This window comes from Sprattus sprattus (genome assembly GCF_963457725.1).
Source record: "Sprattus sprattus genome assembly, chromosome: 2".
Classification (NCBI taxonomy): domain Eukaryota; kingdom Metazoa; phylum Chordata; class Actinopteri; order Clupeiformes; family Clupeidae; genus Sprattus; species Sprattus sprattus.
In genome coordinates this window covers 34,068,838-34,086,631 of record NC_137921.1, presented here as the reverse complement: position 1 = coordinate 34,086,631, position 17,794 = coordinate 34,068,838, and the positions used below count along the sequence as shown (strand labels likewise).

Genomic DNA, 17,794 nt, shown 5'->3' with positions numbered 1-17,794 from the left:
TCTAAATCAGTGGGACAGCACCAACAGCGCACCCAGTTGCCACACAGGTCTTGGTGCGCCCTCTTGTGGCAGAAAGGGGATTTTTACTGCCACAGAGTGTGGCTGGTCCCCTCAGCTAGTTTTCATTTCAGGGCAAGATAAATATGCATATATATATATATATATATATATATATATATTTTATGCACCCTGCTGTTTTCTATGTGAATGACTTAATTTAGTCTGCTGTGTAAATCCTTGCTATCAATCTGTTCAATCTTCCATTAGACTTTCGGTAGATGCTTTAATTCAAACTCATAAACTTGTAGGGGTGAGAACACTGCTGCTACCACCAGAACTCAAAAAAGCACATATTCCTTTGCTCCCAGTTTAAGCACAAGGTAAACAAACACCACCAGTGTAAAAACCCCTATCAGCGAGAACAGGCCGACTCTGGCCGTGGTCTCCTAGCCACCGCCCTCTCTCTCACAACTCCACGCTGAGGGACACTTGATCCCACATTCTATCTACTCAAGTGGTCACGCTTTCTTTTCCCCCTGCTAAAGACACAGCCGAGTGTCAGGGGGTTGATTACACTCCGGCGTTTGTTTTCCTCCTGCTTTCACAGCCCTGCTGGCCCAGTCTGGGGGTGGGGGGGGATTAGTTTGATCAATGATTGGAGTGTAGTACTGCGGGCCGTTCAATCCCCTTCCACAGAGGATGAGTGAGCCTCATCCGGTGTTTGTGAGAGGAGTCAAGGTCGTGTCAAGGTCATCTGCACGGGAACAACAAACACATTTGCAGGAAACACAATTTATCATCATCCATTAAACTCCGGGTATGAGTATGTGACATAATCTTGTATAATTCCTTTGCTTGGCAAATGTTGCATTTTACATTCACAATACGCCACTGTGACATTGCAAGCCAATCACCAAACACCACTCACACAGAGGTCTCTCTATTAACACCACATGATAGTCAGAACCAAATGATAAAAGCAGAGGAGTTGGCAGATTCCTGCCTGGTGTTTCTCTGTGGCATGTGCTGTCAGTGTTTACTGAGGGAAATGTGCCAGGCCTCACCCCCTGTTATTTAGGCAACAGCAGAGCCAAAGTTGCAATTTTGATGATGATGTTCTTTTGGTGATCAAAGGGGAAGAATGTTCTGAGTTGTACCAGGAACTGTATTGACAGATCTGTCAGCCAAATCATCCAAAATGCTGTTTTGAGGAGGGGAAAAAACTCCTGTTAACAACAAGAGGCAAATTTTGAAATGAATGTCTTTTTCCTCTTGCTACAGTGTTCTTCTGAACTTTGATCAAATGCTCTGCAGGCAACATCATTTGAATATCCTTTACCCCATTTAACAGTGAACAGCAGATAGCATAACTTTATCCGATACACATCTAAAATACATTATAGCAATACATCAATAATAATAATAAACAATTACTAAGTTAGCAACCATTCTATTTACAATACACAAATTTGACTTGCCTTTAACTATAAAACATAATCGATTCACATGTAGATGTCTTTTTACCTGGAATTATTCACATAGCAGCAGAAGGGGACATGTTTGTAAAATACTACCTAGCACAGCTTTAATGATTAAGGAAAAGTGCTGAATATCATACGCTGATCTATCTGGCACATGTGAGCAGCGCAAAGCCTATCTCTTAGAGGCTAGACTCTAGGATACTGACCTTTGCTGTGCAGTGCGGTTTTTACAGAAAGCCTGACATTTTCACACCAGGCTGTGCAGGAAGAGGTGGTAGAACTCCTTGCCCCTGGCTAAACCCACTGGCCTGACTGTTGTTGCTCTAATCTACCCGAAGCAAGATCTCTAAGCTCCTTTTAGCTGGCAGTGGTTGGTGGAGGTCTTGTAGCTGCTGCTGCAAAACGTTCCTCCACTTTTAGCCTTTCACCTTTGTACCAATAATTGCAAGATCATTCAATATAGCGATCTAAGGTTGCCTATAAAATTACTCACCACACAGACAATATAACATAGAACAATAGAACATCCGCTCACACCTCTCCACCATTTCTGCCATGCCTCTCACAACTGCCAACCCACTGTTAAAGTCTGGCCCGCCCCTCTGCTTCTTCTCTGATGTCACGCAGGAAGAGGTGGAGGCTATCATCAAAAAAATGAAGCTGTCCACCTGTGCCTTGGACCCTTTCCCTTCAACCCTGCTGAAAACCAACATCTCTGCCATCTCTCCACTCATCACCAGGATCATTAATCTCTCCCTCCTGGCCGACCATATCCCTAACTCTTTAAAAACTGCTGTCATCAGACCACTGTTGAAAAAACCCTCTCTGGATCCTGAAGTCCTCTCCAACTACAGGCCCATCTCCAATCTTCCTTTTCTATCAAAGGTTCTGGAAAAAACTGTTGCAGCACAACTCCAAGATCACCTCAAACTTAATAATCTGTTTGAGAAGTTGCAGTCAGGTTTTCGTACTGGCCATAGTACAGAGACAGCCTTAGTCAGAGTCACCAATGACCTCCTGATGGCAGCAGACACTGGCTCCCCATCTCTCCTCATCCTCCTGGACCTAACAGCTGCTTTCGACACAGTGGATCACAACATCCTCCTCCACCGCCTACAATACACCATTGGGCTCTCAGGCAATGTGCTAAACTGGTTCAACTCCTACCTAACCAACAGAACTGAGCACGTCGCCTTGGGCAAAAACAAATCTTACACCCACAACGTCACCTGCAGCGTCCCTCAAGGCTCTGTGCTGGGCCCCACCCTCTTCTCCCTCTACCTGCTCCCCCTGGGTAATGTCATCAGCAAGCATGGGATTTCCTACCATTGCTATGCTGATGACACACAGCTCTACATTAGGACAACACCCACTTCTGCTGCACCTCTGCCAACATCTACTCTGACCACCTGCTTGGAGGAGATTGAGGCGTGGATGAAGGTAAACTTCCTACAGCTGAACAGTTCGAAAACGGAAGCCATACTAGTCGGCACACCACATCAGCTCCGCTCTTCCACCATCACTAGCATTACCTTCTCTGGCCAAAACATCTCTCTCTCCAAATCAATTACCAACCTGGGTGTAAAAATGGATGCTGAATTGACTTATGACACCCACATCAAACACCTCTGCAAGGTTTCATTCCATCACCTCAGGAACATTGCCAAACTCCGTCCATCACTCACCCTGGCAGATGCAGAGAAGCTTGTCCACGCCTTTGTCTCCTCCAGACTTGATTACTGTAACGCACTCCTCATTGGGATCCCTGGCAAGAGCATACAGAGAATGCAATACATCCAGAACAGCGCTGCCAGGATCCTGATGAGGGTGCGTAAACACGACCACATCACCCCCACCCTGAAAGCACTTCACTGGCTCCCAGTCCCACTCAGAATTGAGTTCAAGGTCTCCCTCCTCACCCACAAATGCCTATACGGACATGCTTCCCCCTACCTCAGGGAACTCCTCTCCCCCCAGACCTCCTCACGCTCCCTCCGTTCTGCATCTGCAAACACCCTTCAAGCCACCAGAACTAAGCTCTGAACCATGGGTGACCGGGCTTTCTCCTCTGCTGCCCCAAGGCTGTGGAATGCCCTCCCTGACCATCTCAGGGCCCCACAGTCTACTGACGTTTTTAAAAAAGGCCTAAAAACTTATCTTTTTTCAAAAGCTTTCTGCTAATTATGTTCATTGTTGTTGTTTTTATGTGAATATGTAGCACTTTGAGATCTTTATGATGTAAAGTGCAATACAAATAAAATGTATTATTATTATTATTATTATTATAACAGAATATAGATAACATGATAAACAATGTAGAAACTTAAATACAAAAATTAATCTGTAGACTCATAAAAGGACATATTCTTGATGCCCTTTTTTTAAAATGGTGGTTACGAAAGTAAGCCTGCGTGTAGCCTTTCAAATTTGTAATCCCTTTTGCCCTGCATTGTTTACAGGAATGACTGGGACCACTTATTGTCACCTCCGGAGAAAGAACAAGGGATTGGGTCCTTACACAGAGAAGGGGGTCCTTATGAACCTGCAACCCAACCAATGGAAAACCCATACCTTTTCTCAAAAACATTTTCTAAATTTGTATATATTCTTGTATATATAATTTGTATATATATTCTATTCTTATAAACCGAGTTGTTCAGTTTCTAGATCTGGGCTGTTAGTTGGCAGCAGGAAACACAGTGGGGCTGGCAGAACTCATGAGAAGCAGAGGAATGGGTCTGTGCTCATGGCGGCTTACGACACTGAACACAGAACTGGAATTTCTCAAACAACAACTCAAAAATACGTTTCAGTTGCAATGAGTTCTGAGAAGTCTTGAAGCCAGTTTGTCTCACGGGAAATCCTGGCAACTAATTCCAAGCAATTCAACAGCACCAACAGACACAACTCAGTGTGGACACATGCGTCCAATTTCCGATTTCAGTCCGATTTAAATTGGATATGTGACTCCCCAGAACTAGATTCATTGTGTCCAACTTGAGTCCGACTGGACTCCGATGTAAACCCCCAGACACACGATTCGATTCCGCTGGTAATTGGACTGGGCGCGCATGTGTCTCTCGTATCTGATTCAAATTGGACAACAACAACTTTTGCACGTGCTTGAGATCGTGCCCACAGACATATACATGCATCATATATAATGTATATGATATGATAAACGCTGCTAGACGCTCAGTTCTTGTGCTCCCTCTCATTCACGTTGAAATACTGAAAGCGAAAGTGAAAGTTAGAAACTGGAAGCAACTGTTTGGGACAGAACGCGCTAATTCAGTGAACAAATATTTTTTTATTACTTTTCCACCCGTTGTTAGTCATGTAATCCATTCATATCGATGTGAATCAATCAATACTAATACAACTTTAACTGTGGTGTGTTTTTGTTTCATTTCACAACGTATTTACTGTATAATCAACGGTTTTGTTTCATTTCACAACGTATTTACTGTATAATCAACGGTAGCAGATGTAAACATTCCGCATTTGATTTGAACTGATCTAGTTTTGTCACTTCCATGTGCTTTGAGATAGAGCAGTTAACCCCCCATGGAGACCCCATGGAGAGAATCGGATAGGATCGGAGTGCTGCCATCTTGTGCCCGCACATTAGACCCTCTAATAGCATTTAAATACCACAGAACATTGTTTTCATGATTTTTTTTTTATTTAAATGCAAAATGATTAACTCTTGCAGTAACCACCAATAACAACAATGAACATCACCTGCTCCAAGTAAACTCTTTCATTTTACTAACTAAGTTAATACCGGGCTATCAATTACAGGTTGAATATAAACAAGATAAACATGCTGAAAATGTGACACGCGCACACACACACACACACACACACACACACACACAGAGAGATATACATACACTAGAAACTGATTCAAAGTTATTTTATTAAAATAAAACACTTCATATAGTTTTTTTCTACAAGGACAGTGAGAGGAAGTTTTTCTCTTGTCTTCAACAAAATTCCTCAGGAGACCATTTCGGATATGGGTGATGATTGGGAAGAAATTGAACATCACAATGAAAAAAAGCAAGGAAGAAATTTCTTTTTAAGAAAACAGGTCTTAAAAAGACATGGTTGATTCTTCAATTGAACAGATCTGCATTACCTTTCTCTAAATCAAAATGAAGAACTTAGCCTGACAGACAATCCATCAAAAACTCCCAAATGACAAACACGAATAGACGGTTGGGATTAAAACTAATCCTGGCATGTCAAAGAAACTACAGGAACGCTTCAGGAGGGTAAGTATTTCTATCACACCCCCACACCCCCTGAAGAAACACATGCCTCCCAACTACAGACACTCATCCAACTATACTTTGTTTAACAACAAGCCTGGACAGGCCGGACTCCTCGAAAATAGTCCATTTGCAACAGTTAAGGTGGTTAGAGACCATGGAGACACATGGAGACAGAGAAGAGAGTCTCTCTCGCTCTCTCTGTTGTCTCCAAGTGTAGTTACAGTCGGTCATTATTACACTTAGGGGTGATCTCTGCAGCCTAATACAACGTTAGTTCCTTTTCATTTTCTATTGCTTTTACACATCACAGGTTCCTCAGGAACATGCAGGAATGCTAAATATCCACCAAGGGGCACCATGAACAAGATTCATTTGCAGTGGTAAACATCATTGAGGGACAGCAATGCACAACCTTCAATTAAAGGAAAAGTCTTGGATGCCAAGAGAGGAAATCCCACATGTAAAATGTACTCCAACATACTGACAAAGCCAACCATCCACAAACAAAATCAAACAAACAACCCTCCCCCCCCCCCCCCCCCCCCCAAACCCAGACGACTGCATCAACACACCCCATGACTGCATAAATAACACAAACTGGACAAGTTATGCACAAACTTCAGTGTTCACACGCACAACTGAAAATGACACGACGAGAGAAAGATATGGAAACAAGAGCGGAATCGCCCTGTGCTATTATGCTCTGGCATCTGCAGCAGATTTTAAGGAGAGGAATGAGATTATGCGTTGCGATGACAGTGCAGTTTAGTCCAAATGGTGAGGAGGGCTGTGCAGACGCCACTGCAGCAGACGGCTAGCGGACAGCCCTGGGTGTAGATTAAGGCTCTCACTGATCACGTTCACATCCTCTCTGATCAAGACAACAGCATAGGCTGCTTCATCTCTCCTCTGTTAAAATAAATACAGACAATGTTTTTTTTCTTCTTCTATGTGTGCACGTCCACACGTGCTTCGTGTGTAAACGGAAATTCCCAAATATGCTTCTACCTAAGTGGCGCCGGCTGCGACTTGTCATCATCTGAGTTTGGGGAAGATTCTTATGAATAGAATCATACTGATGAAGGTGAAGGACACGAGGACCAGCATGAGCCACAGGAACCAGTTGACCGACTTCTTGGCGTGCTGCTCCAGTCGCTCCGACTCGGTCTTCAGCTTCTCGAAGTTGTTGTCAGCCTGCCGCATAGACTGGCTCAGAGTCTGAAAGAGACGCAGAGTCAGCGGTCACTGCTCCATACCGTTAACACAATGACTCGGTGCTTAGGACATAGGACTGAGCATTTCTAATGCACCTCATTCATTCAGTGGACTACTGGAACCAGATACCAAGAACAAAAACAAACTTCCAAAGATGTTCCTAAGTGCACTAAACTCTTAAAAACAATTACTGTGTGTAGGTTAAGGAGCAACAGAAATTGGTCAAACAGTATTTGAAACAGTCACACGAATAAAATTTACATCTCAGCAGTTTGTGCTCTTCAGTAGAATCAAAATCTTTACAAGGTTTAATGTCTCTATCTGACATTACACAGGCATCTCATGTGACGGTGCCTACATCACCCTGAACAGCTTTATGTAAGCTTGCCCTGCCTGTACTCTTATCTGTCTTGGCTTTATGATGGTCTATGCTGCTAGTCCGCTCTTTGTGAGGTACATAGGCAAGCAGAATCATTCATTGGAGTTCAGGCCTAGTTTAAAGGCGCTCACCTGATTGTCTTGCTTTATTATGTTCTGCTGTGCCAACGTGTTGTTCTTCAGGTTGCGGGCGAGATTCAGCATTTCCTCAGCCAGCTTCTCCTGCAGGTTGTGATGTTGCTGGAGGATGGAGTCCAGCTCTGCAGCAGACTGCCTCTCATCCAAAGGCAATGCTCTGAGGAGAGGAGAGGTGAGGAGAGGAGAGGAGAGGAGAGGAGAGGAGAGGAGAGGCAATCATGACAGGTGCACCACAACGCCTCAAAAACTCTGAGATGCTACTTTATCTCATTGGATAGAGCAAGCCACTAGGAAAAATCGAGGTAATTCAGTTCACAGTCAGTGCCACATACACAGTGAAAATGAACTATATGCATACACTGTGGTAGAATTCCCTATGGTGGAGATCCTCTGAATAAGTGTGGGTTTCTATACAATATAATGTTGAAATACTTCTAGATCTTGATGCAATAGCAATGCAATAAGTCCCCTATTAATTCCTCTGTCGCATGAGAACCTTGTGACGATGCAGCTCTGAAAACTGGCAGAATTTACCTTCTTTGTCGCAGCTCTGACTCAGAGGGATCTGTACAGAAAGTGATGAAGAATAACTGTTACAATCATCGTTTTGCCCAATAACCAGGTTTACAACCGAGAGAAGAACATTAAAGATGTTTACCTGTGCCTGAGGACCCCTGTGGATTAACAAAACAAAAGAAGTCAAAAGAGATCAAAAGCATATCAGCATTAAAAAAAACACAATCGAAATGGAATTCCAACTTTCTTGTTAACGAATTTCTCTACTTGTTGATAAATTTCACAGATTTACAGAAGCACTAAACTGCCATCAATTTACATTACAATTTTGACCCTGTTTTCACGATAATAACATAATTCAAAAAGCCATAGGTTGTGTACCGTAGCATAGCCTAAACGGTATGTCATTCCCGTATGTTATTCAGGGTAGACTGAGGAGTAGGAATATGGACCAATGCATTTCGCAAGGCTCGATGGCTGCTGAAATAGCTTGCCTATGAATATCCACATCCACAGAAATGCTGAGGTATCTAAACCTATTGGCTAGTCTTCCGGTTGACCCAGTCAAACACCAGCCACTGAGGATGCTTTTACTTTTAGGATGAAAACAAAAGATACCTCCATAAGGTTGTTTTATTCCAGTTATAATCACACATTGATCAGAAACCCAGTCTTCCAAGGCTTCATTGACAAGTTGTCCACCACAACATCAAATTTACTGCCCTGCCGGAAGAGCTACCTAGCTATCCTTTTCCCGAGATTGAATTAATTATGTCGTAATGAAGTCAAGATCTTGATAAAGGGGGGGGTCTAGAATAAACGTAAACTGATGACATAATAGGGCTTGATTTGATTCAGATTGAATATCGCCCCCTCCCTCCTTTTCTTTTCTTTTTGTTTGTCAAGGGCTATGGTTGTTGATTCTGGTAAAACCACATTACTATATATGTGGAGTCAAGTGTGTGATAGCACAGGGCAGGAAACAAAATGAAGAGGAATGCCATGTTGTAGACATAAGACATATAGACAAGATATTTTGTTGCTTTACCATGATCTGATATACATTTGGCATCATACATATATCAGTATTACAGCCGGGTCTGCTGTAAAGGTGCCTCCATTTGCGGTGCCGCTCACCTTCCCCATCAGCTCATTGCGCATCTCTCCTGTGCATCGGGCCTTGGTCTGCATGTGAACGGTCTTGCTGGCTGGAATTCTCTCATGAGCAATAGTAGGTGTTCTTCCAGGGGCCAGGAACTGGTTAGCCAATGCCTTTTCAGCAGAGGAGGTCTAAAAAAAATTCACTTTGTCAGGAAAGAATGATTCTAGTAATGTTTTGTGTTGTAGTTCGTTGGGACTTATATGCAATACCATACTTCAAAATTAAACAACTTAACTTTTACTGTTTACTGAGTACTGTATTCAATATTTTGATCATTATCTTATGCTTTGGAGTTTAGTTTTGTTCATGCCACATGCAGATTCAGTGGTTTCTCAAGTATGTTTACTTAGACGTTCTATGCTGTTTTAGAAAGAGACCTCCAAATGTACCAACTTGGGTATTTCTTAATATTTTTCTACATTCTCGCACAATTGCCCACACTTCCATGGCATACATGTTTTATAAAACTCACCAGTTTCTCCGCTTCCAACAGCCCTTTTAGAAAGTCCACCTTTCGAGTGTAATCTGTCAAGACTTCAGGTGTTGGTTTGCTGAAAGTGATAAGAAACTATGTTTTTGCACCTCTTGGTTCCCTTTTACATGTTGTAAACATGATTATTTAGGTACAAAAGAAATCAAAGGGAACCAACGAACCTTGGACTCTTCCTGAGGGCCACCAACATTTCCTCTAGCGCACCAACATACTGAAAGAGAATGAATTGAGCTGTATTGCAGCATTCCATTTCTGGAAACATGACTAGCAATGTTTGTTCTCATTTACAGATACAAGCCTCTTAACGGCATTGAGACACTGTAAAACGCTTACGTGATTAAAATGAAAACGCTTTATACAGTTTAATATGGAGACAAAAACAGCACGGGTTCTGAGAGCGTTATCCACTGCAACATTTCCAAACCAATCACCAGGCAAGCAACGCATTATCCGTCTTATTTAGTTTAAATGAATGAAAAACACTTGATGTATAGACTGGCTATTAGACGACTTTAGGATAGTTTGTCACACGAAGTAGCTAATAAGGGGTGGAATGTGGACATCTTCCACCTTTGCTAGTTAATAGCAGATTAAGCTAGTCTATCTTTCAATAGGAGTAAGACTAGGCTAACGTTAGTGGTGTTAGGTAGCCAGACAATCCACGGGTAAAATGTGACCACAAAGTAGGGTGGAAAGAAACACTCTACATCTAGGCTTATGCAATTATTTTAACGGGTATGATCGCTCTCATAGATGGGAAAGAAGAGAAATGTCAAAGACAATGCTGTAAACATAGATAAATGCCTTGTGTTACTTGTGTCCATTAGGCTACATCCCTAGACAACATTACGACTTTAAGTTTGTGGCTTGCAGGTAAGTATAAACTGAACAATGATCAGGAACACAAGCTTCACCCGGCTGTCAGATTCAGATGCTGACGACGTGGCTCAAGCTCGCTACGTTCGCTAGTTAGCCAAGATAGCATGGGATAGATAGCGGATGAGGTTAGCTAAGACTTTTACACTGAATATAAAGAACGTCATAATATGACAACAAAAATAGGCACAAGTAGATACACTGCATCATGATTTAAGATTACCTTCTCTAGTCTCCATTCCGTTTCCACACGCTTTTCTGAAGCGATAGATTCGCACCGCGACATTAACCTAATAAAATTTATTTCAAGCCTAGACGCCGCCATGTTTGAACCTGCCGAGTGTCGCAGGGATTTTACGCAAGAACCACGTACGATTTTGAGGGGGTTTCTCTGGGGGGTTGGGCAAAGACTTTTTTTGCTGTCTGTGGGCTTTTGAGGGTATTGAACGTACCGTAGAGGCCTAAATAAATTAATGACTGAATAAATAAGATGGGACCTAAACTTATTTCAAACTGTTTTTCCGGCAGAGGAATGAGAACTAGACCATGACGCTTACTATCCTCTACTACACAAATAAAGTACTACAAATTGTCGCGCATAGGCTTCAAAGCTTCCACAATCAACAACATGGCCAGATGTAAGTCTAAAACATTCAGCGCAAAGTCTCAACATTTTTAGGGCATTCCTAAAACATAGTATAGCCTACACGTTTAACTGTCAGACTTTCAACTTAGTTTAGGGAAATTATAGCCTATTACTATTACCTTGCTTTATCCATCTACGCAAACACCACTGGTACAAAACAAAATGCTTTCGTCTGTGAATATTACACAATAAGAGATAACGATTCATAGTGTGAAAGGACCTTTGTTAACTAATCAAAACTTAGGATAGACCCCCAGTATTGTGAACTGATGATTGTGAGACCATCAATTTGAAGACTTTATTTTTCTTTATCTGTTGGATTATGGTTGCAAACCTGAATCTATGAACACATTTTCATATTTTCAGAAACCAAAATGGGTGATTTTATGTTGTTTTATGAATATTTGTATTCTAAATTACATAAAATCTGACCAGCACCAGAAAAATCCTTTGAAAAACACTGTGTTTCAGATAGGTGTCAATATATTATACAATAGCTTACAAATATGTAAGTGGCTGAGGACAAAATATCTGTGATCATTTTATTCAAAATCATTTTATAGACATTATATGTCAGGTGGTTTTAACCAAATCTAGCACTAATCGAGAAAACAACTGATCCAAAAATGTTACAGCTAGGAGGTTGTTCCAAAACATTATTAGAAAGCTTAAACCTCATTTAACAAAGATTTATACATTGGTTTTGAGAATAATCCAAGTATTTTTTGATTAATTCAACTCCAAAAATCAAACTTAATCGCAAGAATGACACTGGTTTTTACAACACTTCCTTCAATTCATCTGTGTTTTCTTTTCTTTTGGACCTTCTGAGACAGGGTGGTAGCTTCCTTCCATACTTGTATAAGTGGGCCACTATTCCCACGATAGAAAGCAAAAGTGTCGCAGACGTTCCCACGATAGAAGTGGTGAATTTGGAGACATCTTCCACTGAAACAGAACAAGCAGAATTGAATTGATTATTTTCTAGAAAAATCCCATCTAAATGTTTCAAGAATTACCATCAAACTTGATAGTCATGGTTCCCTTTGTAAGGTTAACTGCATGCCCTACTGAGTTCGTAGATATCTGTCACTTTTTGATTCTCCATCATTAAATCTGCAGCATGGCAGCATTACTAACTAGGACTATTCAACCAATTAACATGCCCATCATTAAAGACTGCAAGACATATACATGTATATTGTAATGGAAAATGTCACATACTGGCTTTCTCCATGTTGCTTTCTCTGGAGTCTTGAGTCTGTGGAGTTGAACCTGTAAAACATTCAGCAGTTTGAATTGCATTCCCACAGGCCTTTCTATATATTTCCATTTATTTTGCCATACATTAATTAGGTGGTGGGTACTGGAACAGATTCTAAAGTAATACCTGATATTTGACTACGGGTTACCGACGGTCAAAAAGGGACAAGAATATGGCTCTAAGCCACTGCTTGTCATGAGGATGAGTGAGTGCCAACACATGCCCAACTTTCCCAGGACAATGTGGGGAACGTTTGCCAAGGTTTAAGCCTAGGCCCGAGGAGATATTTTGCTACCTAATCTTTGCAACATCCCATTTCCTGCGAGTGTTAAATCAGCCATGATTACAGTGACCTCTTGTCTTGTTTTTTTTTTTTTTAAATACTATATTTGCTTGGACAATCTGGAATGTTTTCAGTCCAGCTTAAAACATTGAATGACTTCACTCTTGTCTGTGCCACAGTTTATTACTGCAACCCTCATTTCGACACTACCGACACTACCATCCTGGGTCTCATCTCTAACAACGATGAGACCGCCTATAGAGATGAGGTAAGGGGCTTGGTAGAATGGTGCCAAGTCAACAACCTGTCTCTCAACGTCTGCAAAACCAAGGAGATGATCGTGGATTTCAGGAAGCTGCAGAGGGGGGGGGGGTCAGGACCCCATACACATCGAGGGAGCTGAAGTGGAGAGAATCTCCAACTTCAAATTCTTCGGTGTGCACATCAAGGATGACCAAACCTTGATGACCTAACCATGCAGGCAGGCTCAGCAGTCAAAACTGCACAGAGGCGGCTATACTTCTTGAGGAGACTCAAGAAGTTTGGTATGTCTTCAAAAACACTGACAAACTTTTACAGATGCGCCTTTGAGAGCATCCTCTCAGGCTGCATTACTGCCTGGTATGGTAGCTGCTCCGCTGCCGACTGCAAGGCCCTGCAGAGGGTGGTGAAGACAGCGGAGCGTATCACCGGCAGCCATCTCCCCTCCGTGCAAGGCATCTATAACACTAGATGCCTGAGGAAAGCACAAAAGATTTTAAAGGACAACAGCCACCCAGGCTATGGACTATTTTCATTGCTGCCGTCTGGTAGACGCTACCGGAGCATCCGAACACGGACTACCAGACTCACAAACAGCTTTTTCCCCCAGGCTGTAAGGCTTCTGAATAAGCAACACTGACCCACTGAACAGTCGCCACCCTCACTTACTCCCTGCTCCCCCACTCATACTATTCACTTCCTAGAGATATATTTGCACAATTTTATAAACATTTTAACTTATTTTTAACATTCCTCACTTTAAACTGCTGCTAGCCCTTCTAATCTAATTGTTGAATGTTAATGTCATATTTTATATGTTATATGTTATATTGTTATAGTGTCATAGTGTTATAGTGTTACAGAGTTATATGTTGTTCTCTAAACAGTTGTATGTTAATGTTACATGTTATATGTTTTATTGTCATAGTGTTATAGAGTTATATGTTTTTTTTTGGTATATGTTATATGTATGATGTCTACTGCGTAGATGATGATGGTTGCCAAGTCGCAAGAATTTTGCTGTGCTGAAGCAATTTGGTACGTGCAATAATGAACACACTTTGACTTTGACTTTGACTTTTTTTTCACCCTGATATTCCACTAAATTACCCCCCGCCATGTAGATACTGCTGAGGAATGTGCCTTTTTAAAACAGGGCCCATATGTTCAAAACCAAATATCCAAAATATCTCTAGGTGTGCCTGTAAGATGAAGCTGAACATTTTTTACTTGGGTCAAACAGGATCCACCTTAGCAATTTGTATGTATTGTTTTAGCCTGTCAGTCAGGCCTCTGGCTCCTGAAATACACCCTAGGTTTTGATGAAGGCAAAAACCTTCACATTTCCCAAGAAGGCAAAAAGCTGTGTTATACTGAGATTCTAACATGATTTTTTTAAATTCCACATTTAGTTAAACAGGCCAGCTATATAAAGCACTTTTGTATTCAATGAATACTTTAGGGTAAATCACGAAACAGGAGTATGTAATACTTGAAAAAGGTTGTGAACAATATTTATAATAACGACAAATTTACAACTGGTAGTTTTTTGATATTTGCATAAAGAGAAAACATACACAATATAACAATAGGCCTACCTTCCAATTGGGATGACTTGGTTATTGGTTGAGATGAAGTAGCCTGTTCTTTTGAAAGACTGGAGTGCCATCAGGACCATTAGGCTCCATAGTAATAGCATCTGGAATAGCATTGAGTAGATTGAATGTACTTTATAAAAATAGGCTAAATTAATTATAATAATAAGAAGAAGAATTAGCACAGGGATTTAAGGAGACCCATATTTTTTTGAAAATGGAAACAAACAAACTGCAGCAGCACAACATAAATGTTAATTAATTAAGGTAACATTCAAAATCAATTTAGCACCTTACTTACCCTCCACTGGAGATGTGTCAGTTATTGGGACCATTGTTGTTGCAGCTCTACTGGTCAAAGAGTCCAAAGTTGGGCTGGTATCCTGCTTAAATTCCACTAGGAAAAATGAATAAAATATCATCATAAAGTCGACTGGTTGGTTCGTTGATAATGACAATGGTACCTAAATATACATTAACTGATTAGGCAGTGAGTACAGACTTACTCTCCACTGGAGATGTGTTAGTTATTGAGGCCATTGTTGTTGCAGCTCTACTGATCAAAGAGTCCAAGGTTGGGCTGGTATCCTGCTTAGATTCCACTACTCCAGTGTCTAAGAGTAAAATGTATATTTATGGAGAATATCAGATCACAAAAGCTGAGAGCAAAACCACACAATAATCTTTAGTTTTGAGCAAAAATGTGATTAATCAGAGACATCAGTTAATCTAGCATTTAGGGAAACTTCATTAGAACCAATTACACATAATCAGAAATTAAATCACTGGCAAGAATTACTCAGAAAACTACATTCAGCAGTAGAGTATATTATAATTACCTTGAAAATGTATTGTGGCATTTGCAGTTTTATTAATAGTATGAATGGAATATTTGAACTCTGCCAAACATCTGTAGTTAACTTTTTTTCCTCCCGTTCGATCTGTAGCTGACAGGGTGTGGTTGCAAAAGTTGGATTCATCACACAACTCATACATTGACCCACTCAACTCATCCTCTCGAAAAAGTTTGATGTCCACTTCGTAGCTAAGACTGCAGTAAACAGCAGTAACTGTGCAATATACCTGCACCGGCTGTCCAGATACAGGATTCAGAGGAACCGCGTACAACACAGGGTCAGGAAAGGCTTAAAGGGAAAAAAGTATATTATCAATATATCACCATAACTTTACAACAATATAAGTAAGTAACACATTATGGAGAATCTGCAAACACATGCCTTCTTCATTGCAAAAATCCATTATGAAATTGCACCACATGCATGAAACTCACAGAAAACATTAAGGGTTGCAGTGGCCCTCTTGAATGACTGTTTGCAGCGTGATGTACAAATATAAGATTCGGCATGATGTAGATGAAACAGAGAGTATATTTCCTTGGTGGATTTCAGTTGTAGAGAAGTCAGTGTTATCTTTTAAAATAACCCAGGAGACCCCCCCTCCAGGGCAATCTGTGGAACAGCTGAGGTTGAAAGCAGAACCAAGCTCCACAAATAGCTCGTTGGGCTGAATACTCACAGTGTGTGCATGCACAGCAGTACCTACAGCAAGGCAAAAGTCAACATTTTAAAATATACAATTTAAACAAGCATTTAAATGTATGTGATGAAAATGGCGGTACATGACTGTCCTGTCATTCCTGGTTGTTTTATTGTCTAAGTATGTATATTTACCCAGCAGATTCAGGGAAAGACACCGGACCAGATGGTGATGTTGCTGATGCGCCATGTCCCTGCTGAGTGGTCCCTGCTAGGGCATTGTGAAGAAAAGGGGTCGGGATGGTCGTTTCCGCAATCTCCTAACAGCCAACTGGTCCACAGCCAAACGATGATCACGTTTTCCAATGTCTGAACTAAACCCAGATAACAATTTTGAACAGGAAAGGATAAAAACACTGTACTGCTGTACTTTATACACAAGGCCATAAATAAGTTTGTCAGGTGTAAGATTGTAGCAGATATGTGACTTCTGTGTAATATGTGACTTCTATTTGCGATGAAGGCAGAAGCTGAGCGTGATGATCTGAGGGTTGGGAGTGTGGTAGCATAGAATAAAAGGTCGGGATGGAGGAATGTCAGCAAAGCATTTCCTGTGGGGTTTATAACTATTCAGTTATCTCAGTATCGATGCCCTGTCTCAAAGGGACATTTATCTTAGAATACACTGGAGAACGATGTGGAGTTATCCATACATACAACAAAGGTCCATATTTTACAGCACTGTTCTTTATTTTCCAATTAATTCATGATGACAATATGTGCTCAGTTAAATTAATGACAAACATTAATATTTAACCAAAATTATACAAATGTACCTAGAGACCCTCAGCTTTGCTCAGAAGTTTCCAAAAGAGCCTCAGACATTTGTTGCAGTGCTTGTGATTTGCTGTTGTTTCCTTTTGGAATAACCAGTAGTTATCACCCATCATGTTCAGGCTGAAATTACCTTGATACCTGACGTTTTACCTTCATTTCAGATTAAATGTCTTTCAAAGTGTTTATATCACACAATTTAGGTGTGGGCTATTTGCAAAATTTGATAACTCATTTAATGCTTTACTGCTAATGCCTATATTGATACCGATAAAGTGGCCATATTACCTACTGTTAATTGCTTAACTTAATATATCTCCTTATCTGTTCATCAAATTGATGTCTTTTAACCAAATGTTTTCTCTTATAGCGTGACCTTTGCTCGCAAATGCTGATGGAAACATTGCTCCTCATCACCATATCCATCGAGTACATCTATGCATATTGGCAGCCAAACTCTACCCACTCATTCTGTTTCTTTCTTCCCCTCCTAGTCTAGACTATCTCCGCTGTGGGATGCTGCTGTAGTCTCTTCACCCGATCTGCTTGTAGGAACCCTCGGCCCACATGTACCCATCCCCACCATACACTTATTGTACCCCATACTCCTGCAATGTATGTAATTGCCACCATCAACAGGTTTTTCTGTTCCTATAATTACCCTTGTAACAGTAACCCTATGAGCACACTGTGTATCCATTAAGCTGATTTTTTTAATGCATCATGTATATACCATATGTTGTCTGTATGTATTATGTTCATTATCTACCCCATGTTTGATGTGTACCTTTACCACTTGTTGCCCCCTCCTCCTTCCTATCTCTACCTGGCTGACCTCAAGTGGATGGGTCCCCCCTTATGTGTCCCGGTTCTGTT

At 41.1% G+C, this 17,794-nt stretch overlaps 1 protein-coding gene across 1 annotated transcript; it reads right to left on the bottom strand.

The window, feature by feature from the left end:
• Nucleotides 1-6,318: 6,318 nt before the first annotated feature.
• Nucleotides 6,319-10,864, bottom strand: use1 (unconventional SNARE in the ER 1 homolog; the record flags this gene model as incomplete). The annotated part of the gene is made up of 8 exons (XM_080831963.1): nucleotides 6,319-6,979; nucleotides 7,487-7,649; nucleotides 8,027-8,057; nucleotides 8,151-8,166; nucleotides 9,146-9,298; nucleotides 9,643-9,721; nucleotides 9,825-9,874; nucleotides 10,763-10,864. The coding sequence occupies 8 exons, from the start codon at nucleotides 10,862-10,864 to the stop codon at nucleotides 6,797-6,799; spliced, it is 777 nt and encodes a 258-aa protein (XP_080688089.1). The 3' UTR covers nucleotides 6,319-6,796.
• Nucleotides 10,865-17,794: the final 6,930 nt, after the last annotated feature.